The 25,849-nt window shown below is 41.8% G+C and overlaps 1 protein-coding gene across 2 annotated transcripts in view; it reads right to left on the bottom strand.

Moving 5' to 3' along the window:
- LOC137438996 (sucrase-isomaltase, intestinal) overlaps window positions 1-25,849 on the bottom strand; it is a 674,815-nt gene that overhangs the window by 278,470 nt on the left and 370,496 nt on the right. For both annotated transcript variants that reach the window (XM_068134544.2, XM_068134543.2), the window contains exon 17: window positions 17,319-17,435. In XM_068134544.2, the coding sequence (XP_067990645.2) occupies window positions 17,319-17,435 (117 nt within the window). The remainder of the gene's footprint in view (window positions 1-17,318; window positions 17,436-25,849) is intronic.

Here is a 25,849-nt window from a genome sequence, read left to right on the forward strand (position 1 = left end):
TCCACCCTTGTTTCTTCGATCGGGTTCCCCACCTTGATTTTTTATGAGAGGGGGTGAGGACCACCACGGGGTACTTCGGGCTGTACCCTGCCCATATGTAGTTGTAATTGTCATGGTTCTCCTTTTGAGGCAATGTTTTATGGCCGGATGCCCTTCCTGACGCCAACCCTATTAGTCGCCTCTTACGACACGCAGGGATACGGTGTACCTATTCTAAACCGGGGTACACACCGGGAAAAAAAAAAACATCATTATGACAAAGATATTTCCAACAGGATTAGAATATTGGTTAAAACCCATGATGCAATGTACTTCCAGAGTCAACACAAACACCAATTTGCTCTCAAGTACACACTAATGCTTAAATCAGTGTGTTTTGGAGACTAGTGGAGAATAAAGATATTTTAATGTCAGGCAGCAAGTTAGACTGCAAACCAGAATAATGCAATTCACACAAAGTAACAAGCAAGAGCAATAAGAGAATGCAGACCCTCGCCAGGACGTGGTTTTAGTGATTTTTAAGGATTTTGTGTTAAAACAAACATGGCGGCAGAACCTCCTGACCGATGACGTCATCATTATCTTTTTTCTCCACCAATTTATCCCTAGATGACGCTCAAGAAATTTCATCTTGATCGGATGAAGTTTTGTACCTGTCGAATTATGGCGTCATAATGGAGGAACCTATGACATCATCATTAACATATGTTATTCCACATGGAGAGTTCTTTACAATGAGCCATGTGTTTACAAAACATTTCATCTTGATCAATAATGTTTTGTACTTGTCGAATTATGACGTCATAATGGAGGCACCTATGACATCATCATTAACACATTTTATTCCCCATGGAGAGTTCTTTACAATGAGCCATGTCTCAATTTTCTCTATGCAGCGCTTTTGGAGATATAGAGGTGCAAAGTTTTTCGGTTTTTCCAAGATGGCACCTGTACCACGGTGACATATGACGTCATAATTATCATTAAAAAAATTATACAGGTGGAGTTGCACCTATGGTGAAAATTTCCTGTCAATCGGTTGCAGAGAAAATCATATTTGTTCTGTGCGGACAAACAAACAGACACAAACGGACTCAAGTGCAATACCCTCTGCTCTGGTGACTGGTGAGGGTAACAATTAAGATGATGGGGAAGATGAGTTCTTATACAGACACATCCTTATGAGCAAACAGGTCCAAGGAATAATGCAAATTCATGCAAAATGACTGAAAAGATCCCAAACCAAACATCAATCTCTTTCATCCTGCAATGTAAACATACGAGTAGATGCCAGAACAACCATTTCTGCACATTGCTTTTGTTATCCGATTCTGCTATTCGAGTCGATTCGGAGCTAGCTACGGTCGCCAGATAGTTCTGTGAGCGAAAGGAAGGCCGAGTGTGTAAGCCCTTCCTTACGGTTCATAGCCTCTACCCTTGCGAAGACTTTCAGACTACCTCCTGGTGGTGCACCATGGTAGCAGTGCTCTTGAGGTCACTGGCTAAATGTCTGGAGGATCTCGGAGTAGGTTGGTACCCTAGAGGTGTGGTGTGCATGGCCCTCCATTATGAAGACTTGCTGTGACACTCACCAATCCAATCAGGGCAGGTGGAACTCATTAGCCTTGGTAGGCAATCCACCTAGGAGAAGGAAACCGATTGCAAATCCCCCTGCTGCCTTACAGGTTATGTGTCTTTAGGCCAAGGCTAGGTCCACAGCTGATTCTGTGGTGGCGTCAGGAAGGGCATCCGGCAACAACAAAAACATGCCTCAGATATGCCTTTTGGTGAAGCAGCCATTAGGTGAATCAAGGCTTACACATGCAAGCATGAAAACGGTCATCAAACGATGATGATGATTATTATTATTATTCTCCCTCAGAATGGAATGAATGGAATCTCTATCTCTCAGAGGTTATCCACAGGAACTGTCCGGAACTGGTTTCCTGCAGCAGGAAAAGCCAGGAGACCAATAGGATGCCAAAGCCTCGACGATTAGGGTGGCTGGCTTAAGAATATTAGGCTCTCGTGTTCGAGCTCCCAGGTCATGCCGTTGACATCACACCAGGTGGGATGATCCTTCCAAGGTCAGCAAAAAGAGCACCAGCTTACTGGTAACAGGGGCACTGCATCAGCAGCACAGCCACACCCACAGCAATGATGCAACCAGCAGCTCCAGGCTGCATAGGAAATAATTGCAATATTGGAAATAATTGCAATATTAATGAGTTTGGATATTATATTTTGTGGAATCTAGTGACGATGCATGGCTTTGGAACCCGCTCTCTGATGAATCATCTTTGCATGAATCTTCTTTATCGGGTAACACCGATAAATTGCATGAATCACATTCTTCCTGCCCATGGTATCGGTGAATAAGCTTCACTTGACCCCACGTCTCAAAGCATCCCCTCACCCCCACTCCCTCAGAATTTCCCCTTCACCCCACGTCTCAAAGCATCCCTTCACCCCCACTCCCTCAGAATTTCCCCTTCACCCCACGTCTCAAAGTATCCCCTCACCCCCACTCCCTCTCAAAGCATCATCCCCTCACCCCTCACCCCCTCAAAGCATCCCCTCATCCCCACTCCCTCAAAGCATCCCCTCACCACAGTCCCTCAAAGCTTTCCCTTCACTACACCCCTCAAAGCATCCCCTCATGCCCACTCCCTCTCAAAGCATCCCCTCATCCCCACTTCTTTAAAGTATCCCCTCACCACAGTCCCTCAAAGCTTTCCCTTAACTACACCCCTCAAAGCATCCCCTCACCCCCACTCCCTCTCAAAGCATCCCCTCACCCCCACTCCCTCTCAAAGCATCCCCTCACCCCCACTCCCTCTCAAAGCATTCACTCACCCCCACTCCCTCTCAAAGCATCATCCCCTCACCCCTCACCCCCTCAAAGCATCCCCTCATCCCCACTCCCTCAAAGCATCCCCTCACCACAGTCCCTCAAAGCTTTCCCTTCACTACACCCCTCAAAGCATCCCCTCATGCCCACTCCCTCTCAAAGCATCCCCTCATCCCCACTTCTTTAAAGTATCCCCTCACCACAGTCCCTCAAAGCTTTCCCTTAACTACACCCCTCAAAGCATCCCCTCACCCCCACTCCCTCTCAAAGCATCCCCTCACCCCCACTCCCTCTCAAAGCATCCACTCACCCCCACTCCCTCTCAAAGCATCATCCCCTCACCACAGTCCCTCAAAGCTTTCCCTTAACTACACCCCCTCAAAGCATCCCCTCACCCCCACTCCCTCAAAGCATCCCCTCACCACAGTCCCTCAAAGCTTTCCCTTAACTACACCCCCTCAAAGCATCCCCTCACCCCCACTCACTCAAAGCATCCCCTCACCACAGTCCCTCAAAGCTTTCCCTTAACTACACCCCCTCAAAGCATCCCCACATCCCACCCCTCAAAGCTTTAACCCTCACCCAACATGTCAAAGCAACAACTCACCAACCCTCTCAAAGCTTCACCCCTCACCTCATCCCATCTTCTTCCCAATCTTGCAACCTCCAATCTTCCCCTCCTGGTCTGCAATACCCTATGTCTTCCCACATGCAGCATCCTCCAAGATCGTAAACACCCCACCCCTCCCAGCCCGGGTCCACACCTTCCGAGCCTTCCCTGTCCCCACAACCTCTCAGCTTTCCCCCACTCCACCTCATCCAAGATCCGCCTAAGAGGATAGCAGAAAGCGTTCGCAAGTTATTGCACTCACAGACAAACAAGCAAGAAGGCGTCAGGCAGTGGCCTCACAGGTAAGCCGAAAAGCGGTAGTCACCTTAACCTTTGACCTATGTAGTCAAATAACATTGACAGCCTCACTTTTCTCCTTCGGAATCCTCTGGTAAAGTTCCACGAAGAAAGCTGAAAGCGTCCACGAGCTATCAAACTCACAGACAAGCATACTTACAAACAAACAAACAAACACATGAGACAGACAAACATGTGACAAAAATATTCCATTTTCACAATGAGGCCTTGTGAAAAACAAAATGTCGAATTTGGCTTAAATATTCAAAATTGATATATTGAGGTCGATATTTCGAGGAACACCAAAGTTCTCCACCTTGCAATACCCTCAGCTTGAGAGAAAAAAATTTAAATGGATAAAATAATTACAAGGTAGTTGATCATGAACAATAATGTGAATATGACAAAAAGAGTAAAAGCTATTTCAATTTTTAAAAATGGGGGGGAGCATGAAGGTTTGTTGCAAACCAAAAGGGGGCATCATGCCAAATAGTTAGGGAACCACTGGTCTTAAAGGGTCTATTAAGGGTTTAAAGGGTCATAACCGGGGTCGAAAGGTCTAAAAGGTAAATGGGATTTAAGGGGTCTCAGGGGTATATGCCAATAATAGTTAGAATACGAGAACGCCACTCAGTAGAGCGCATGCTCCCGCCGTGGGTTTGGTTGGAATAATACGTTTTGTTTAACATCCCCTCTCCCCAAAACAATAAATGAAAAAGAAAGTAAGCCCTGAGTCAGAGAATTTATTTTGATATATCTCTGAATTAGAGGAGAAAAACATAATTTAAGAATAAGAATAAAAGCTTTAATGCAGTAAAACAGGAAAAATCTTTCCCAAAAAAATTTCCAAAATAAATTCCTGGATCCGGAATAATATCCTGAGCTTCACCAAAAACTAATCAATTCTTCCTTATCCCAAGGGCAAACATCCCACCAACTTTCATCCAAATCCGTTCAGAACTTTCCCAGATATCTTGTTCACAAACACACACGGACGACACGATCGAATGCGTTACTCCCTGGCGGGAGTAATAAACCTGAAAATCGCAGAGCCAGAACCAGAATTATTTATTTGGTCTGGGAAGCCCAGGCGAGTTTCTTCTTCTTCAGCCTCTCACAGCCCTGGGTGAATAAACTATCTTTTAAAAAAAAGTTGGAATTTTGCCAAATCTGTTTTATTCGTTTGTTGATATACCTCAGCCATTGACAAATCTGGAACTAAGTCTTTATAAGTTCATCAAATACTGACACCGCGAATGACATTCGCTGAGCTAAATGTTGATATCTCTTCTGAGGTTAAAAAATAAAAAAAACTAAAAAAAAAACTTTTAAAGCATTATACGTATCAAACGATACATTTTATGAAACGGGGAAACCTAATACACACTTTGGTCGTTTTAAAATGACAGAATATGTCTTTATTAGAAGAAAAAAAAAGAACATTGAAGACGACGCTGCTAAAAAAAATACACCGCTCTAACGGATAACCACGAGTTTAAATTACTTTTACAACAAATATGAAAACTATTTTCATATCACAATGTTAAATATAGAATACATAGAAGATAATGTTAAAACAAAATGAGCCCTATCTTCCAATGGTAAAAATAATCCTTCAAAAAATTCCTGGATCGGTATTAATATCCTGAGCTTCACCAAAAACTAATCAATTCTTCCTTATCCCAAGGGCAATCATCCCACCAACTTTCATCCAAATCCGTTCAGAACTTTTCCAGATGTCTTGTTCACAAACACACGAACACACATACACACAGACACAAATGAATGCATTACTCCTACGGTCGAAGGGGTCAAAAGGGTCCAACCTGACGGTTCACGGAGGAGCTTTTCAAAAACAAATAAGCAAATTTGTACCGGTAATCACAGTTTCAACCTTAAATGGCCTGTCCAGACAAGGAAACATTTTTAGATGGCGAAGGCCAGATGTTGCTGATGTATAATATCGAGTATCATTCGCAGCAATGTCTCGGAAAATAATTCTTTCACAAGAACTGTTGTAGTTGGATGTCATTGGGTCCCAGGAGTAATTAAGTGAGTAAAATATTCTCGTTAAATGCCAAGCAAGGCTGTAACGATTTTGGCCCCAGAGCGACATATAAAATGCATACCTTTCAGCTCGCAGCAGTGAAGATCAACAAATTTGCAAATACCATAATTTGTGGAACATATTTACCTCTCAAATGCTAGTTTGACCTTCGTGATCGACGATGGCCATTCACACATGACATCCAAACACCTCGGTGCACACATGTGTTTATGGAGGCAGCGGCTGCAGATGCACATCATCCATACTCTGAGATATCAAACAGTGCAAGTTGATGAAGTGGCATAGGGAGGAATTTGTTATCAATGCAAGGGGCAATGGACTTTAACATGACAAAGGCCTACCTGAAATAAACCAATCCGACCAATGTATAGTCTGCTCAGGAATCAAACCCAGGCTACACGGATCACAGGTAAGTGCGCTACCTCCACACCATCCTGTTGGTCTGATCCTTTACCTTCCAAATAACATCAGATAAACGCATCAAAGGCATCAGGAATCTTCACTAAGCCTTTATCAAAGACATTCAGTTTCAGCAGTGATGGTTTTGCTTCTGCCAAGTTTACCATCAAATTGGCTAAGTTTATTCCCACTGATGCGACATTGGATTAGATAGCCCAATATCTGGCACTTATCCTTTCGGTATTCGGTTCCTGGTATATCCTTTATCTGGAACCAATATGAACTGAACTGTAAAGCATGGAAAGGTACTGAATAACATTTCTCATCACTCCAGTATATCCTCACCACGAGGCCACATGCTACTCATAAACCCAGTGCTATAAATTAACAAAGAAAATAAATAAATAAATAAATGGTCTTATTCTGAAGTCTGAAGAGCCGTTCTCCAGTCATTTATTGCTGATATTGCTAACTCCAAGTTGGGTTCAGATCATACAATCAAATCCAGATTGTTTGCAACCTGGTGCTACAAAGGTAAGACGTGCACAGCATGCTTACAAGACAGGGACATTAATAATAATAATAATAATAATAATGCATTTATTTTATATAGCGCTTTTCAGGAAGCCCAAAGACGCTTTGACAGAGTGCAAAACATAATGCATAGCAAAACATAAAAACAATTGCAAAAAAGAAGAATCAATAGGGAAATATTCAAAGCACAAAGGAGGGAGAAGGAGAGGAGATAGTCAGGGGTTCGATGCTGTGGGTTAAATGTTGAATGCAGTGTTGAACAGGTGGGTCTTGAGTGATGTTTTGAATGTGGTGAGTGAGGAGGAGTCTCTGATGGTGTGAGGTAGCGAGTTCCAGAGGGTGGGAGCAGCGATGGAGAAGGCCCTGTCCCCCCAGGATCTAAATTTGGTCCGGATGGGGGGGGGGGGGGGGGGTCAGGAGGTTGGTACCAGCAGAGAGGAGGTTGCGGGTGGGAGTGTGTCTGGAGAGGAGGTCAGCCAGGTAGGATGGGGCCAGGTTATGGAGGGCTTTGTAGGTCAAGAGGAGGATTTTGTACTGGATTCTCTGGGAGATGGGGAGCCAGTGAAGCTTGTAAAGGACGGGGGTGATGTGGTCACGGGTCCGGGAATGGGTGAGTAGACGGGCAGCGGAGTTCTGAATGTATTGGAGTTTATTGGTGATTGTTGAGGGTGAACCATAAAGGAGGCTATTGCAGTAGTCCAGACGGGAAGTGATGAAGGCGTGGATGTGGGTTTCTGCAGCCACGGAGGAGAGGGATGGACGGAGACGGGCGATGTTTTTCAGGTGAAAGAAGGCTGTCTTTGTGATCTGTTTAGTGTATTTGTCGAAGGAGAGGGTTTGGTCAAAGATGATGCCAAGATTCCAGATGTGAGGGGAGGTGGATACTGGGAAACCGTCGATGTTGAGGGCAAAGATATGGGTGGACTTGGTGAGCGTTTTTGGGCCAATGATGATTATTTCAGATTTATCACAGTTAAGTTTGAGGAAGTTGATTTGAAGCCAGGATTTTATTTCAGTGATGCAGTTTGTCAGGATAGAGTGGGTGGCGGTGGAGATGGACTTGGTGGAGATGAAAAGCTGGATGTCATCGGCGAAGCAGTGGAATTGGAGACCATGACGGCGGATTAAGTGACCGAGGGGGAACAGGTAAAGGATGAAGAGGAGGGGGCTTCCCCCATCCAAAACCTTGATCTTTTCTACCCCCGCTAATTTCACCCCAATTCCACTTTTTTGAAATACCAACTTCTGTCCTGGAAGTCCTTGGTGTACTTGTGTTTTATACTTCTCCCTCCACCCCCCACCCCCCTTCCCACGCCTCCTCCCCCCAAGCCCTCTCCCTTCCACACATCTCCCTGCTCTCAAATGTTGTGTTTGTGTGCTTCCCCTTCTCTCCCCATCTTGTTTTCCGCTCCCTCTTTTTGTGTGTTTTGTTTGTCTGGTTGATTTGTTTGTGAAGTAAATGTTAGCTCTTTCACGAGCCTCGATTCAGTATACAAAACACAAAAAAAAAAAAAGAAAAAAAAAAGGGAGGCCTTGACAAAGCTGGAGGGGATGGGGTCAAGAGTGCAGGTGGCAGTTTTCATTCCGATGAGGAGTTCAGAGAGGTCAGTAGGGGAGACTGGGGAGAATTGAGACAGGGGATGGCAGGATAAGGGGGGGCAGGTGGTTTGAGGGGGAGCGGGTGCGGCGGTGGTCAAGCTGTTGTAGATGTTTTCAATTTTGCGTTGGAAGAATGAAAGGAAGGAGATGCAGTTGTCTATTGTGAATGACTGGGTGGTGGTGTTCAGGGGGCTGAGGAGTTTGTTTATTGTAGAGAAGAGTGCTTTTGGGTTTCCGGAGCCAGAGTGGATAATTTGAGAGTAGTAGGCGGAGCGGGCGCGGGAGAGGGCATCTTTATAGTGTTGTATGTGGTCCTTGTAGGCCTGGGAGTGAACTGTGAGACCTGTTTTATTGCGGAGTCTTTCAAGTTGGCGAGCACGAGTTTTCATCAGGCGGAGTTCAGGGGTAAACCAGGGAGCAGAATGGGTGAAAGAAACTGTTTTGGTTTTTATAGGCGCAAGTTGGTCAAGGCAGGAGGAGAGAGTGTGGTTGTAGTAGTCAGTGAGGTCAGAAGGGGTGTGGAGGTCAACGAAGGGAGAAGTGGACATTTTTTCAGAGAGGGTCGATGAGAATGAGGTAGGTGAAAGAGCGTTTAGCTTACGGAAGTTGATAGTGCGATAATGCCTTGGTGCTGGGGTGGGGATGTTGATGGTCAGAGTGATGGCTAGGTGGTCAGAGAGAGTGAGGTCGGAGCCAGAGAGATGGTGCAAAATTAGTCCAGTAGAGCAGACAAGGTCCAAAATGTGACCACGGTTATGGGTAGGAAAGTTGACATGTTGAGTGAGGTTAAAGCAGGTGAGTAAATCAGTGAAGTCAGTGGTTAGCGTGGAGTCAGTGGAGTCCATGTGGATATTGAAATCACCAAGGAGGAGGATTGAGGGGGAGAGGGAACATAGCTGGGTCAGAAAGTAGGAGAAGTCAGACAGGAATGATGGGTGTGGTTTGGGAGGGCGGTAGACAACAGCCATGACTGACTGTGTGTGACCAGAGAGTTTAAAAGCCAGGTGTTCAAATGATGGAGCAGATGAGATTGGTCTTGATGTCTTGTCGGTGAATAACGGCAATTCCACCACCTCGGCCCTCCGAGCGTGGTTTATTGATGTAAGAATATCCTTACTCCAGTAAGCAAACATTACTCCAGAAACACTTTCCAATATAATAATGTTTTGCTTGTTTGGGGACGAAGCATGAGCCACAAGAAGTCCCATAATGGTTCGACTTTTCGTTCTTTCGTTTCCTGTGATTTTGAAAAAAAAGTGTCGTATACCATTAACCCGGTAAAATTTTAACTCCAAAAACCTCATCTTGTGTGGTTCTACACTGGAGGCTTTGCAATACAATGAAGCAAATTAATGAATGAATGAAATACAAATAAAAACCACCGTTTAGAGGCCATTTTTCCCCGCAAAGCGGGGGTTGGCCTTTTTCGGGGACCGTGGTTGTTGTTGTTTTTTTGGTCCCCTTTTTGAAGCAATGTTTTACGGCCGGATGCCCTTCCTGCCGCTAACCCTGTTTGTCGCCTTTTTACGACACACAGGGAATTACCAGTGAACTGGTACTCAATTAGCCGACCTCGGAAGGATGACAGGCTGAGTCAACCCCCCTGGCGTTAATTCAGCGATCGACCGGGATTCGAACCCAGGATCCTTGGATCCTAAGCTGGCACCCTAGCTGCTAGCCCAACACCAGGAATTAAATGCACGTGAATGAATGAAATGATTTTAATGCAAATTAATGAATGAAATAAATGACATGAAAATGAATGATAGGGAAATGAATGAATGAAATGATTTAAATGCAAATGATTTAATGCAATGATTGAAATGAAAATGAATAAACGAATGCATGAACAAACGAAATGCATGAACGAATGAAACAAACGAATGAATGAATGAAATGTAGGAATGAATTGACGAATGAATGAATTGAATGAAATACAAATTAATGAAATGCAAATGAATGAAATGCAAATTCATGAAATGCAAATTAATGGAATGCAATGAAGGCTTTGCAGTGTGTAGCACAGCGCTTCATTGCTCCAACACCTGATTGAAACATTTGCTTGTTTTGTTGATCGAAGTGAAGCGACTTATTCACAACTTGTGCAATGTTGTACATTCGGGCCACAGCCATGAATGAAAAAGGTCACCATTTCACACATCAAGCAAAAATTACAGTGGGGAAACAGGCTGACAAAAGCAAACGATCGTACAATGAAACACTACATTCATTTAAAACCAGAACACCAAAAGCAAAGCCATTTTGTGTCAAATTACAAATGACTTTACACTGTTTCCTCCAATTAGTCGGCCTCATCTGACTGCTTCTTATTGCTACCTGTTCTGGTGCAGTCGATGAGACCCCATGAAGCTGTCATGCTTGGTAAGGTTCCAACTTCCTTTGGGTCGGATATTACCTGACATTCTGGAAGAGAACTGCAGGTGTGGTAAATCCTGCATTAAGTGACTCATTCAGCCAATAAAGGATCATCCATTTACAATCTATCAAAAATTGTGGAATTAATTTTGACACCTGCCTCACTCCCCCAGTTTGCCAAAATCTCAGGCTCCATAGATTATCTCCAACTAACTTGTACCTAAATCTTCTCAACGTCCTTTCCCATTTTATCCCCACTCTCCTCATGTTATATCATAGATTCTCTTTTCTATTCTCCTCTTCGTTTCTTTTCCTTTTCTCAACTTGTATTTTCTCAATTCAGCCTGCCCCACCGTATTCCAGTTATATTTTGAGGGGAGTCCATCATCCATGCTGATGAAAGCCAGTGAGCCAGAAATGTGTCCATGGATCTATTTCCTTCGCAAGGGATGGGCCTGCACTACTAAACAACAGATGGCTGACAGATACTGGGAGTAGATATGAAGCACATCTCACACTGCTTGTTGCAGTGGGTGGTTCTGTCTTTCACAGACTGCAACTGCAGCCATAAGCTCAATATAATACAAGAAAGAAAGAAAAAAATAAAATAGGATCTACCGACCCGAAAGCAAAATGACGCTGAACGTCATGCGCATGCACAACCACCACTTCAATACCGGATGGCTTCAATGGAAGTACTCAAGGGCCACGCTTCACCAACCGGCAGTTCGGTCTCTGCCACACACTCGACCTCCACCACATCCATGCCAGACTGCATGCATTCGGGCAGCTTTTATGGCACGGCTTGTCCGCCCAGGTACGAGCTTGGACGGGGTGCGGACAGGACTTGCACACTGCACGTGTTCCTTCTGACACACAGGCATGCACACCCCAATGGAGAGACCCAGCATTAACCCCACACTCCACATTTGCACCAGTTGTGTGTGTGTGTGGACATCTGTCATTTGGGGCAAACGCCAGCTCCGCCTCGTGATGGGCATCCTCCACCGGCTCACGCTGCATGGATGTGCACACCTGTGGGAACACACCCTCACGGGTGCCCCAATATCCTCTCTTCCCATAGCCTGCTTAATTTCCCCTTTAGTAACTTTTTAGGCCAGGCTATCAACTCCCTTACAGATTCTCCCATTTTTGTCCTAAATAAATTACAGTGATAGGGATCTATAAATAAACTCTGTCTCGCATCCAGGCTTTTTACAAACCATCTCCCGTGGCCTCGTTTCTCCCTTTACCCTTACTGGCGCTGTTCCTGATGTTCCCTTTGTTTTACCCCAGGCCTCACCGGTTGCAATGATGCACTCCTCGCCACACACGCATGCCACGTTCTCCCATACATCCGCGTCAATGCCAGGGTCTTCCAGCCTAGTCTCTGCCTCAGCCCATATCAAACTTTGCCCACTTGCCAGCCTGTCCCATTGCCTTTTTCTCCTGCCCAGACTGACAAGCCTTCACTCTGGCTTCTACCTCAGCCACAATTCTTTCATTCGGCTGCTCCATCTTACCCTCTCTGCTCGCCTGACCAGGAGCTCATGTCGGCAAACATTTCTCCAAACAAGGTTAGCATAACCTATTTTAACCGGGTGGTGGTGCTGGCATGCTGCTTCTCGCTGGTTGTGCAAGTCGCGCTATGGGTGCTGCGTTTATTTGGGGATGAGGGCGGGGGCATTGTTCCCACTGAGCACCTTCACTGCACCCTCCACTGGTCTCTCTTCCTCATTCCTACTTTCCTGGACCATGGGTTTAACCTTATCTACCTTGTTCAAATCCGACCCGGCTTGATTACCCAGCTTGACTGGAACAAGCTACACAACCAAAAGAGATTTCACCTCTAATTTCTTCCCTCCAATGCTCCTTTTGAATTTCGGGGTGCATTAATCGCGCCCCGGGTCCAAATCTCACTCCTGACACCAAATTGTTACGGATCTGGGTTTTGGGGATTCACCACGAGGGGAATTCTCGGGCTCCCCCCGACTACCGGTCCTGATGCCACCGGTTGCGGATAACTCCGTGACCTGGAAGGTTTCTAATCAACCACGAACACCAATCAGATGGCCAAATCTCCCAGGGTCCTCTGTCTGACATCATTTACGTAGGGGTGACGACGTGGTCAACATAACTGGAAATCATGCCCTTGGTTCATACTCACCTTATCTTATCTAACCAGAGGCAGGCAAGCGAACTGCTGTGTATGGACCAGCCAATGTTGTGGAGACAATTGGTTGAGGAAGAACGTCCCTGCTACCACTACTGCACTATAGCCGAGTCAATAGGAAAAGGGAGGAAACAGCCATTTTGGAAACAACTGTTTACCAAAAAAACCAATAATTTTCAAGCAATTATCAAGAACAACACATTTACAATTTAGAATGGTCAAAAAGAAAGCAAAAAGTAAAGATACATTCAAAGTACACCACCCCCATGCCAAATAAATAAATAACATATCCTCCAGTGTGCAGCATTGACGGGGCGCCTCCGGCACCCAGCGATGCCACCATGCAGCACTGGAGAGGGCATTGTACACCTCTCCCATTGGGAGGGAGAGGTGTACAATAATTGATTAATCAATTGCGCAATTAAAATAAATAAATAATAATCGTAAAATAATTTTTTTTTTTTAATCAATTGGCTAATAGCATAGCTGAACCACCAATGTTTCATCCAAAGCTGTAACTATATGAAAACGAATTAAATAAAATTAAATAATTAATCGATTAATAGATCACTCAATAAATCAAAAATATCCTTTATAGCCAAATCACTTGGTCACTGTTGTGTACAAATATCAGCTTTCATAGTTCATTCAGCCAAACATCAGCTTATTAGTTACATGGCAAGATACAAGTCGTGTTCATACAATGGAGCAATAAAGGACTATTCTCCATGCCATCATCAACACAAAAATGAAAGGACTGCAGTTTTATGTTTTCATTTACCAAATCAAACATGAATGGAATGTGTCGGACATGCAGTTTAATCGTGAAATCTGTCAGGAGCCCAGTGGGGACACTGACATAGAAGGCTATGGATTGATGAGAGACATTCGTATTTAATAAAGTCTTTAAAACCTTGGTTCACCTCATCTCTCATGCAAAACGTACTTCGTTTCTCCCATTAACTGTTGGCAATTTTCCAAAAGAGACGAATGAATACATAGGGATAACACAATTATAATGCATGGACTCCATTAAGGATGTCTGCTCATATTAATTATCCAATAATTGCTTTACCTGCAGTAAAGCTTGCAGTAATTTAACATAGTAATTCAACATTTATGGTTTGAATATAAACTTGTGAGGCCCGGGTGGTTGATGTTTTTGCAAATGTAATTGAAATTTTCTGTCGATTCCAAACAGAATTCCTGTTGTACATAAATTATTCACTCGATCCTATCGAGTTCAAGTTTTGCTTATGTTTTGTTCAATCACCACCTCACACTACAATTACTTTCGTGGCATGTTGCAAATGAAATCCGATGAGATCTCGCAACGAAATCTCACCGATCATGGAACCTCAAGAGGCTGTGGTGTCGCTCATAGATCTGGAGGATTTCTAACGAGGAAAGGCAAACAGCCGAACAACTGACTACGACATAATAGGAACGACACTTTGGCCAGGAGAGAAAACTAAAGGCCTCACCTTTCAGAAGGAAAAGGTGCATGTTTTATTTGCCACCTGCAACAGAGATAGGTTTATCTATTCTTAACTCTCAGATGCAGGCATCAAAAATCCTACATAAATGCAGCCATTGGGCCTCAGAGGCCCAACGGATGTATTCGTGTTTTTTTTATTGATTTGTTTTATAGATTTTTTTTCTTTCATATCCTTTTTCAATCCAAGTCGATGCTCATGGATGTGTATTTGCTCAGAAAATGTGAATCATTGATCCTATTAGTTGGAAGAATCCCATACAAGTAATGAATCTTCTTCTTTTTTTAATTGCAAAAAAAAATTGGTTCTTGGTTTTTCAACTTTTTTTTCTCCAAAAGGTTGAGGCTCATGGAGGAGTATTTGCTCAAAAATATGATTCACTAATCCTTTTATTTCGAATGTATATGTCCACAACTGTCAAAACCCCTACACCTATGCAGCCATTGAGCCTCGGAGACCCCACAAATGTATGTGTAAGGTTTTTTTTATTTTCATATTTTTGTCAATGAATTATTTGTAACCAAGTTATAGGAGCATATAATGAGGCTCGTATCAAGAAAATAATGATATAACATAGTAGTACAACAACATTTATGCGGGGCCTCGAAGGCCCCAGGCCTGCATTTATGTCGGATTTTCGGGTTATAAGTAAAAAATGAAGATTTCCCCACGAGTCTGAATGAAATTTTTATTTATTTAAGTCAATGAATTTTGTGTAACAACATGAAAGTCTGTGAAAATGAGGCTCATTCCCAAAAAAAATTGTACAACATAGTTTTTGCAACAACAAAAAAAACTTTGTGGGCCTCCGCGGCCCAATCACTGCATCCAAGGGTTAAAAAGGCATGCTCTACAATGCAGCCTCCCCTTACTGGAATCAGAAGGCAGTTTCTGCCAAATGCTGGTATTATGTTGACATAATACATTCCAAAAAAAGAACGATTATACTCAAAAGGTTTGAGGTTACACTGACGGTTCCAGTGTTTTTAGGGACCAGATTCGCTTAATCTGAAACGAAGTTGTGGAAAACAGATGGGCTGGACCGCGGGAAGCTGGAGGCAACGGAGAGCACCGTAGAGAGTTCGACTTCTGATGAAAGCTCATGCTGACTCACTCTCGCCTTTCAGTGCCACGTTCTGTGCCCAATTTAGCTTCGAGCTTCCAAGCAAGATGCTCAGATTTGGAACTCACCTTTCTCTATTGAGCTGGCAGCTGGCCAGTGCAATTACACCCACGTGTTCATGTAGCAAAGTTAATTTTAATGCACCATATTGCGGAAATGTTTTTCATTCATTAGGCTTTTGCAGGATTCTGTTTAAACAGTTCTCATCCGAGATAGCAAATATAATACAGTACCCAGTACAAGGGAGCAATTGAACACCCACACGATATCTTCCTAAACATCCCATTGGACAAATGGCAGCAGAAGAGCCCCAAAGGTATATCAAGAATGGATTCAGCTCCAAACAGTTTTGCTTTTCAGCTGCAAAGTCCAATCACTTAGGAACATAATCAGACTGCAATTGTTGGAATAAGTAACCAAATGGTAAAACTGCCTTTTGTGAATCATAATGTGATCTTAAATCTCAACAATATGCAACCAGGTGGTACAGCCAATCGAAATGCCTCCCCTGATTGAAGTCTTTGTGTGCTAGTGAATGCTGCTAGACTGGAATTCGATTACAAATTTGCCCTTCTGGTTACATCATCATCGACACCCAGCTGTGCCGATGATGCAGTGCTCCCTTTAAATGAGGGGAGAAATATGTCATTTGATCAGCGTGGTGGCGATAACTCGCCTACTCTTCATGAAGGACACAGTGGAACCTTGAACGTCCACCAAAAAATGCCGGCAGACGGGACACCCAGCTTAACCTTCATCCAAGAGACGGAGCACTTGGCGTATTACAACGAAACAGATTTCAGTTTGATCGGGAATTGAACCCACAATAAAGAGCTCAAAGACAGGTGGGCTACCTCTGCACCATCCAGCAATCAGACTTCACTGAAATGACAAGTGTAAACTAAAACGGTACTCGGTAGAGCGCATACCTCCGCGTATCCCACTGATAGGCCGGATCTGGATTCGGACCTGAAACAAAATCGAATCAGCTTGTTCTTATCACCTAACCAACTCGTCCACAACTTTTTTAAATATCATGTTATATATCGCTTTCGCACGATCACTCAATGGTGAAGAATCACTTAAAAATTAAATAATTCTTCTATCCGAATCCATATTCAGATTTTCACAAAAATCGAATAATTTCGTCCTTGTCACATACACTACCGCTATGCATAATTTCGTCCGAATCCGTCCACAACTTTTCAGATATTGTGTTCACAAACAAACAAACAAACGGACAGACAAACAGACATGGGTGAAAACATAACCAACATCCATCCACCTTTGGTGGCAGAGGTAAAGAGAACACAGAAAAATGGACCTGTGAAAGATATGGACCCTCAAGAGTTTGCAGTCATAAAAATACTTTGAGTATATACATTTGAATCGAGCAAATAATGGGTTTGTAATAATGGGAATATTAATATTTAATAATAATAAATTATTTTTTAATTATTATTAAAATAAATTATTATTATTATTATTATAATAAATTATTATTAATAATAATTTTATTAATATTATTATTAATATTATTTTATAATAATATTATTAATATTATTATAATTAATAATTATAATAATAATAAATTATTATTATTATTAATAATAATAAATAATGGGAAATAATAAGGCATTGACAGACATAGTTCATCCATCACATAACAGGTTGTAAATATGAACATCCTTTACCACACAGCATACGTAAAGCAAGGATAGTGCCGATGAGAAAGAAAGAGTTGCACTGCAAGTCGTTCAGCGAGTAGCAGCAATGGAGATAAAGAACTAACCTTAAAACCCTCCGCATTGTGGTTGCGTGAGAATGGGTAAAAGGCCCCGACCTGCATCCATCGACGGCAAAGCTCTTCCGTTGTGTTGTCGGAGAAACCACAAATATCAGCCCCAATCTGCATTAATAGGAGGGAATGTGAGGGTGGAATGGAAGGGGGAAAAAAATTAATATATATATATATTCATATATATATTATATATATATAAAATAAACAGATGAAAAAATTAATATATAAAATAAATAAATAAATATATATGCATACATATACAATAAATAAATAAATATATATTTAAAAAATATATATATATATATAAAATAAACATAAAAAAAGAATATATTAAATATATATATATATATATATATATAAAAGAAACATCAAAAAATTAATATATAAAATAAATAAATAAATATATATATATACAGACTTGGCATTTAATATGGAATATTTTTTTGTGGGGGTGAACTTACTTTTCAAGATGACTTAGAACCAAAAGTTCATTGGAATTATGTTGAAATTATTCTAGATTTTGTTAATGTGACCTTTAAAAAGAAACAAAAACCACATTTGACATTTCGAAGCAAATAAATTGATCCTTGAAAGTGATGCAAACTGATATCAAACTCAATTCATGGACAGTACTGTGTTAAACTTCTGTACGTTTTCCAGAAGCATCTCTTTATTTTGCACATTAGCCAAAAAAAATTTCAACAAAAACAAAAGCTAAATTATGACTGGGATTACGGACAGTAAAATTACAGTTCAGTACTTCGTGTAACCCCCATGAGCATTCAGGAGAGCACGTACACGTCGAGGCATGCTGTTCACGAGATTTGCCAAGGTTTGGACAGGAATCGCTTGCCATGCAGTGACAATAGTCTGCTGCAATTCACGCACAGAGGTGGGCTGCTGGTCCAAGTTGTCAATTTGACGCGTTAACTCTGCCCACAAGTTCTCTATCGGATTCATACCCGGGGACATGGCAGGCCACTCCATATGCTCTACACCACGGTCAGCAAGAAAGTGTTGGACCATGCGAGCACGATGAGGCCGTGCATTGCCATCTTGGAAGACAAAGTTTCCTCGAAAGGCTGCACGGGGCAAATGGAAGCAATGTTTCTTCCAGAATGACCCTGTACTTGAACTGGTTCAGGTTTCCATTCAGAACAACCAGGTCAGTTTTGCCCCCTGCATGAAAAGCAGCCCAAACGGTCACCCCACCACCTCCGGCTTGGACTCTTGGCACTATACAATCTTCGTTGTGGGCTTCATGCACTTGTCTGCGCACTCGGACGCGGCCATCTTGACGATAGACCAGAAATCTAGACTCGTCACTGAAGGTCACGTGATTCCAGTGTCCTGGCTGCCATTGACGGTGCTCTCTGGCCCACTGCAATCGGCGCTGGCTGTGTTGTCTGGTCAGGCGTGGCTTTCTCAGGGGACGCCTGGCACGATAGCCTGCTTGAACCAGTCGTTGGTCGACTAGCCTTCTAGATACAGGCACATTTGTCAGTTGCTGCCACTCAGCCCTAAGCCGATTAGCTGACTTGGTACGGCCATTGCAGATTAACCGGTGCAGCTGGCGATCATCTCTCCTTGTGGTTCTGCGTGGACATCCTAGCCTCGGTATTGGAGTAGGGACACCCCTCTGAGCATTTCGTTTCAGGATCTTTGACACCTGACCTTGAGTGATGCCATACTGCCGAGCAATAGCACGCTGTTTCATGCCAGAATTTCGTAAAGCCACCACTCCATGACAAACAGCATTGTCAAGTTGACGGACCATCTCCGGATGAAGCGGCAATAACTTTTGTAGACGTGCAGCAGTTGTTTTCCACTAATACAGAACGCAACAACCCTTATATACCCGATTGTGAAGCCAATCATCAAATGTACCTGTCCTTACATTTTGTCACGCCACCTGTGATATAACCTGTTGTTGACTTCTTGCTGCGAAAGACAATCAGTGACATGGTTCTTTCAACAAAGACATCACCAAAGGGTAAAAGAAACTCACCAGATTGATATACTGAGTTCAGAAAGTAAACCCGTCAAGAAAAAAAAAATTCCATATTAAATGCCAAGTCTGTACATCCATATAAAATAAATAAATATATCTAAAAATATATATATATATAAAATAAACATTAAAAATATATATATATATAAAAAATATATATATATATATAAAATAAACAAAAAAATTAATATATAAAATAAATAAATAAATATAAATAAATACATATAAAATAAATAAATAAATAAAAAAATAATATATATATATAATAAACATAAAAAAGAATATATATATCAAAAAAATATATATATACATAAAAAATAAACATAAAAAAAGTAATATATAAAATATATATATATATATATTTTTTTTTTTTTTATGTGTATAAAAAATAGACATAAAAAAATTAATATATCAAATAAAATAAAATATATATATAAATAATAAACATAAAAAATTTATATATAAAATATATATATATATATATACATACATATATATATATGTATATATATATATATAAATAATAATATATTAATATATATATATATATATATATATATATATATATATATATATATATATATATATATATATGAACACATAAAAAAATCAATAAATAAATAATAAAAAAAATATATATATATAAAATAAATATATGTATAAAAAAATAAACATAAAAAATTAATATATAAAATAAAATAAAAATATATATAAAAAATAAACACGTATAAAAAAATATATATATTAAATATATAAAATAAATATATATATATATAAAAAATAAAAATATATGTAAAGCGGTGTTGATTAGAAGATTGTGAAATTCGTTTGCAATTGACCAGTAATCTCACAAAACATACATTCATGAGATTCAAAATGCAGACTATGAACTAAAAGTTGAGAATAGTACGTTCACCACCCTGGGAAACGAGGTGCGACATATTGAGCATTAGCTTGAAAGAGATTTGGGGACTTGCGATTATATATTCATAAACTTCTCCTTTCCCTCATATCTCACACAACTTCAAGAGACATTGGTCAATAAAGCACCAGAAAATGAGAAGGAAAAGAAGCATTTAAAATGCCGAGGGAACCACATCATTTTGAAAAGAATAACATGATTGAAGATCGACAGCCATCAAGAGTGCGTAAACAAACCCATTGATGGAAACGAGAGAGGGGATCGTTATATAAAGAGGACATTCTGGAAGAGAAACTGAGATTTAGGATAAGCAGATGATTGAACCAGGATCGGACCCATTAGGCCTGGCAGTGTGTGCAAACAAACGTCGTGCAAAAAGAGAAGACGTGCACATTTGGGCAAAAAAGGCTGTGGCTTTGAAATATTCTCAAGATGTCACATCATGTGGACAATGCATGCAGAGGGTAACCTGATTAACCGCTTGGTAAGCCCTCACAATGACAGTCTACGACTCTCTTATCATCCTCGGGCAGGACAATCCCGTGTGGATGGAACAAAACGGAATTTTCAGCGTTATCAGGAAGACGCGAGGAAGTGCTCAAGAAAAGCTCTTTGGGCGACTCGGTATCATGTTCAGCTGAAGGACCTTCCTCTTGTACAGAATAATAACAATTATAAATACAAAAGTTAACGAGACAGAAAATTAAAGAAAAGAAAAACGATATTTTTTTTTACAATTCTGTATAAAGCATCCAACTTAGGTGCGGCAGATGTCACTCAACTCAGACAACTTTTTTTTTTCTTTCCTACTGTCAACTTCAACTTTTCTACTTACTGTAGTCACTTGCCTTTGAAAAAGTGGAAACTGTCCATGCAGATGTTTTCCCTTATTAAATTCACCAACAAAGGCAGAGGAGGCTAAGAACCTGTGATCATGACATGTTCAAGAAAAGGTAAAGGATACCAAAGCCTGAAACTGTGTACAATGAGGTGTGAGCTAAAGCCAGAGGTCAATCCACCTGCAGTTATTTGCAAAAGTAAAAACAGTGCAAAACTTGTTTGTGTACTCTATAGTCTATATGTACACTGATGTGCAAGAGTCTTCGACACATTCAGGAGTTACAATATGAGGATGTTAGGATGAGCATCAACAATTTAATCAAATCATCCAATAGTTACGTTTTCTACTAAGTTTACTGTTATTAATACAGATTAGTTTGGAAGAGAAGAAACCAAGCTTGTCATTTCGCAATCTTTAATTTATATTGATCAGAATCTTCAAAAACTTGTGATTACAATTCAAAGCAAACTATACGTAGTAGCTAATCGATAACATTTACCAAATAAATCTAAAAGATGACTCATTGTCAGGTGTTCCTCTCCACACATCCATAAAGCTAAAAACCCACTTTTCATGCTGAGGATATACATCTATCAAGATTAACTGTTATTCTAAAACAAAATGATTTGCATTCCATTCCATACGATTGTCTCTGGATAAAGAAGGAAAAACATTTAGCGAAATAGCTCGTTTCACTCGATTACCAAGGTATGATATCCGAAGTACAATCGACAGGTAAAGCGAATCACCATCTGTAATTGGCAAACTGAGGACTGGAAGATCCAAAAAGCTGTCTAACAGAATGAGCAATGCCTGAAGATAAGAAGTGAATAAAAAAATTTATGCTAAATTAAAAAGGCAATGTAGGGATGACAAACTACAGTCTAAAAAAGGTCCTAAAGATAGGGATGATGTTGGTTTAGAGAGTAGCCATCAGTATTGCCATCACATAACAATCCCTACACATCACAGCCTCCAGACTATTGTCTAGGGCTAGGCCTACCTAGAAGTATTAGAAGCTCCTATATTTCATTTCTGCATAAGTATAAGAAGCTCCAATATAATTTCAGGGACTTCTTGCAGCTTCAGTTGTCTTTCCTACTTTTTTAAATCAACTTAGAGTAACCAATCACAAATGGAGATAATTATAGAATGCTGTTATTAGAGATGTCCATGCAGTTTGTAAGAAGTTGGTGATCATGCACTGATATTATAACATTGTACTCAGGCTGCTAATTTGGAGTCTCAGTATGTGGCTACACTGCAGGAGTAATCAAGTACTGGTGTAACCACTGAGCTACACTGAGCTGGTGCTCCTGCCTCACACCTAGCTCGTCTTCACGCTGTTGAAACCAAAGCTTTCAGAATCATTGGAATCTCCCGCGATGAAGCTAACTCCAAGGGCCTTTCACTCACTCACTCACTCACCGCAGGCAGGTTGGTTGTCTTTCCGTCTTCTACGAACTCCTCTCTGGCATTGCCCCCCCAGCTCTCTCTGGGGTCTGTCCCCCAAATATTCCTACAGGTCGCACAAGATCTGCCTGCAACCCTCTTATGGTTAAACTGCCAAAATCAAGACTCTCTGCTCACCTTCACTCCTTCATTCCTTTTTTCTCCCGCCTCTGGAACAAACTCCCTCACTCTCTTCAATCCCATTCCACCCTCCAGGTCTTTAAAACAGCTGTTCACCACCATCTCTTATCTTCCCCCAACCAAAACCTTGATCTTTTCTACCCCCGCTAATTTCACACCCAAATCCACTTTTTTGAAATACCAACTTCTGTCCTGGAAGTCCTTGGTGTCCTTGTGTTTTATACTTCACACCCCCCCCCCCCCCTTCCCACGCCTCCTCCCCCCAAGCCCTCTCCCTCCCCCACATCTCCCTGCTCTCAAATGTTATGTTTGTGTGCTTCCCCTTCTCTTCCCATCTTGTCTTACGCTCCCTCTTTTTATATATTTTGTTTGTCTGGTTGATTTGTTTGTGAAATAAATGTTAGCTCTTTCACGAGGCTCGATTCAATATACAAAAAAAAAAACTAAAAATTAAAAAAAAAAAACAGTGGAGTGTTTGTAGAAGCTTTAAGCAATAACTGATTAAGTGTAAATGAGGCAGGGATTGTTATGTCATGGCAATACTGTTAGCTACTCTCTAAACCAGGGGTCGGCAATCTTTTTGACATGAAGTGCCAGTTTAAAATGTTCTTGTTAATTAGTGTGCCATATCAACATTAAGTTTAACATTAAGTTTAATTATGACACCACATCAAAAAAATATTTCCAACAGACATGGAATTTTATTCCATCCATATAGGCTGCATGCATAGCAACAACATTTTAAAGAAACATTTATCTCTCATAATCAGGACATTGTAATGATCATTTTATCATTGTAAAATTTGTCCCCCATGAGGTTACAAATTATATGCATGGACCCCATTTCAAAACACTGCTTTCAGTAACTCATTTACAAAGTATTGCATTGGAAACGCCAATGGCTGTTCAAGAGGTGATTTGGCATGCAGCGGAGAGGGCACTGCTTTCGCCAGTGTGCCAATGATTACGCTGCCGCGTGCAAATGGTGGCACGCGTGCCTAAGGTTGCCGACCCCTGCTCTCAACCAATATCATCCCCATCTTGTTTAGGACCTTTTTTAGACTGTAGTTTGTCACCCCTACATTGCCTTTTTAATTTAGCATAAATTTTTTTATTCACTTGTTTCTGCAATTCCTTAAAGAATAAAAAAACGAAGACGATCATTGAATTGACAATATAATTGGCAGAAGGTTTAAGTGTCGCCCATCCATCAACTGTATGAAGATCATTTTTTAAATCAGGACTTAAAGAATGTCTTGCAGTAAGAAAACCTCTGTTAAGGAAGTGGAACAAGACTGTCCTAAAATATGGACACGAACACAGAAATCGAATTATGGAACAATGTTCAAAGGTGGTTTAGACAGACGAGTGAAAGTTTCAGTTATTCGGATCTAATCAAAGACAGCATGTGACACGCCAAAGATAAACTGATATTTATGAAGACACTTGCTTGAAACTGTTACAAATCTATGGGAATGTATGTGAATTACTATTCAGGTCTTTGCTTATCAATGTGTAGTCGATTAAGGGTTGTTGTGGTTGGAGGGTCAGGAGCCCTTCTGGGAAAAAGAGACCGGAAACGGAAGAGGAAAGACACGAGGTCCAGAGAAGCGACGAGGATTCTTCTTCCTCGCCCCGCTCCGACGAAAGGTGGGACCGATATTGAGCTGTGTGGAAAAGCGGCGTTCCCGAGCCCGTCTGGCGAGAGGAGTTACCGGGACGGATACCTGCCCGGTGGACACGTCAAGCTACCGTGTGGCCGTGCACCAACCCAGCGTCTGGCACCGTTCGCGGCACCGCCTACAAAGACGCGTACGGGTCGCCCATTGGGGCCTAACCCGCGTTGCAAACGGCGTGGCTTTTGCCTGCTGTACAGTACCCGCTTCGCGTGGCCAAGAGGGGGCTGCAACCTTGGTTCCCGGTACGATACATGCCCGGTGGGAAAACGTCCACCCGGGGTTCGTTCAACCGCCCGAGAGCGGCGAAGCCGACCATCATCTTGGTCAGGAGGGGCCCAGAGACATTGTGAGGGACAGAGACCAAAGGGGGTCGTGAGTACAAAAGGGGACACACGTATGTAAGATGGCCATCTTAATCATCTAGGGGATTGATCGATTGTTGAGTGTGAATTCTGGAGGGTGGATTGCTCGGGGAATATACCCTCGATTGTATCATTGAAATTGTATGGTATCATTACCCTTGACATATATCATTGAACATCAGTTTTCTCTTGGGTGGAATTCATAGGGATTGCGTTGCGAAAGCGCATATATAATACTACTTTCTGGCGAAGTTCCTCTCACGGTCCGGGGGTCACCGAGACCAGGTAGTCACCGAGGGGACCACGTAACAGAATTGGGGGCCCGTCCGGGATCTAAAATTGTATAAAATAATAAAATAATATTTTTATTAATTAAAATTTATTAATTAAGTATTAATTGGTAAATTTTGGGGAAATTGGGGGTAAAGTATTGGGTGAAGGTTAACAGGTGTTAACGATAGGCACCATGGCGTTTGTGGCACAGAACTTTGCGGTAACCCCGAGTGAGGCACAGTTCCGAGCGTTACTAAAGTCGGACCTCTTGAAATTGGCCAAACATTTTAACTTGGAGGTCCGAACTAATTTGAGGAAGGCAGAGTTGCAGGCCACGGTGATACAATCTATGGTGGGATTAGGAACATGGGACGAGTTAGCCTGGGAGTGGCTACCCGAAGAACCAGAAGACGTTGAGCTCTGGAAACTGGAGTTGCAATTACGGAGCCAGGAACGGATGAAAGAAGAAGAAAGGAAAGCAGAAGAGAGGAGAGAAGAGAAACAAGCAGAGGAAAGGAGAGTGGAACGAGAACTCCAGGAAAGGTTAAAAGAAGAAGAAAGGAAAGCAGAAGAGAGGAGAGAAGAGAAACAAGCAGAGGAAAGGAGAGTGGAACGAGAACTCCAGGAAAGGTTAAAAGAAGAAGAAAGGAAAGCAGAAAAGGAAAGATCAGAAGAGGAAAGGAAAGCAGAAGAGAGGAGAGAAGAGAAACAAGCAGAGGAAAGGAGTGGAACGAGAACTCCAGGAAAGGTTAGAAGGGAGAAAAGCAGAGGAGAGGAGAGCTGCAAGGGACCTCGAAGCAGAGGAGAGAAAAGCGGAAAGGGAATTAAAGGAACGTGACAT

Source organism: Myxine glutinosa, chromosome 13, assembly GCF_964187855.1.
Source record: "Myxine glutinosa chromosome 13, kmMyxGlut1.1, whole genome shotgun sequence".
NCBI lineage: Eukaryota > Metazoa > Chordata > Myxini > Myxiniformes > Myxinidae > Myxine > Myxine glutinosa.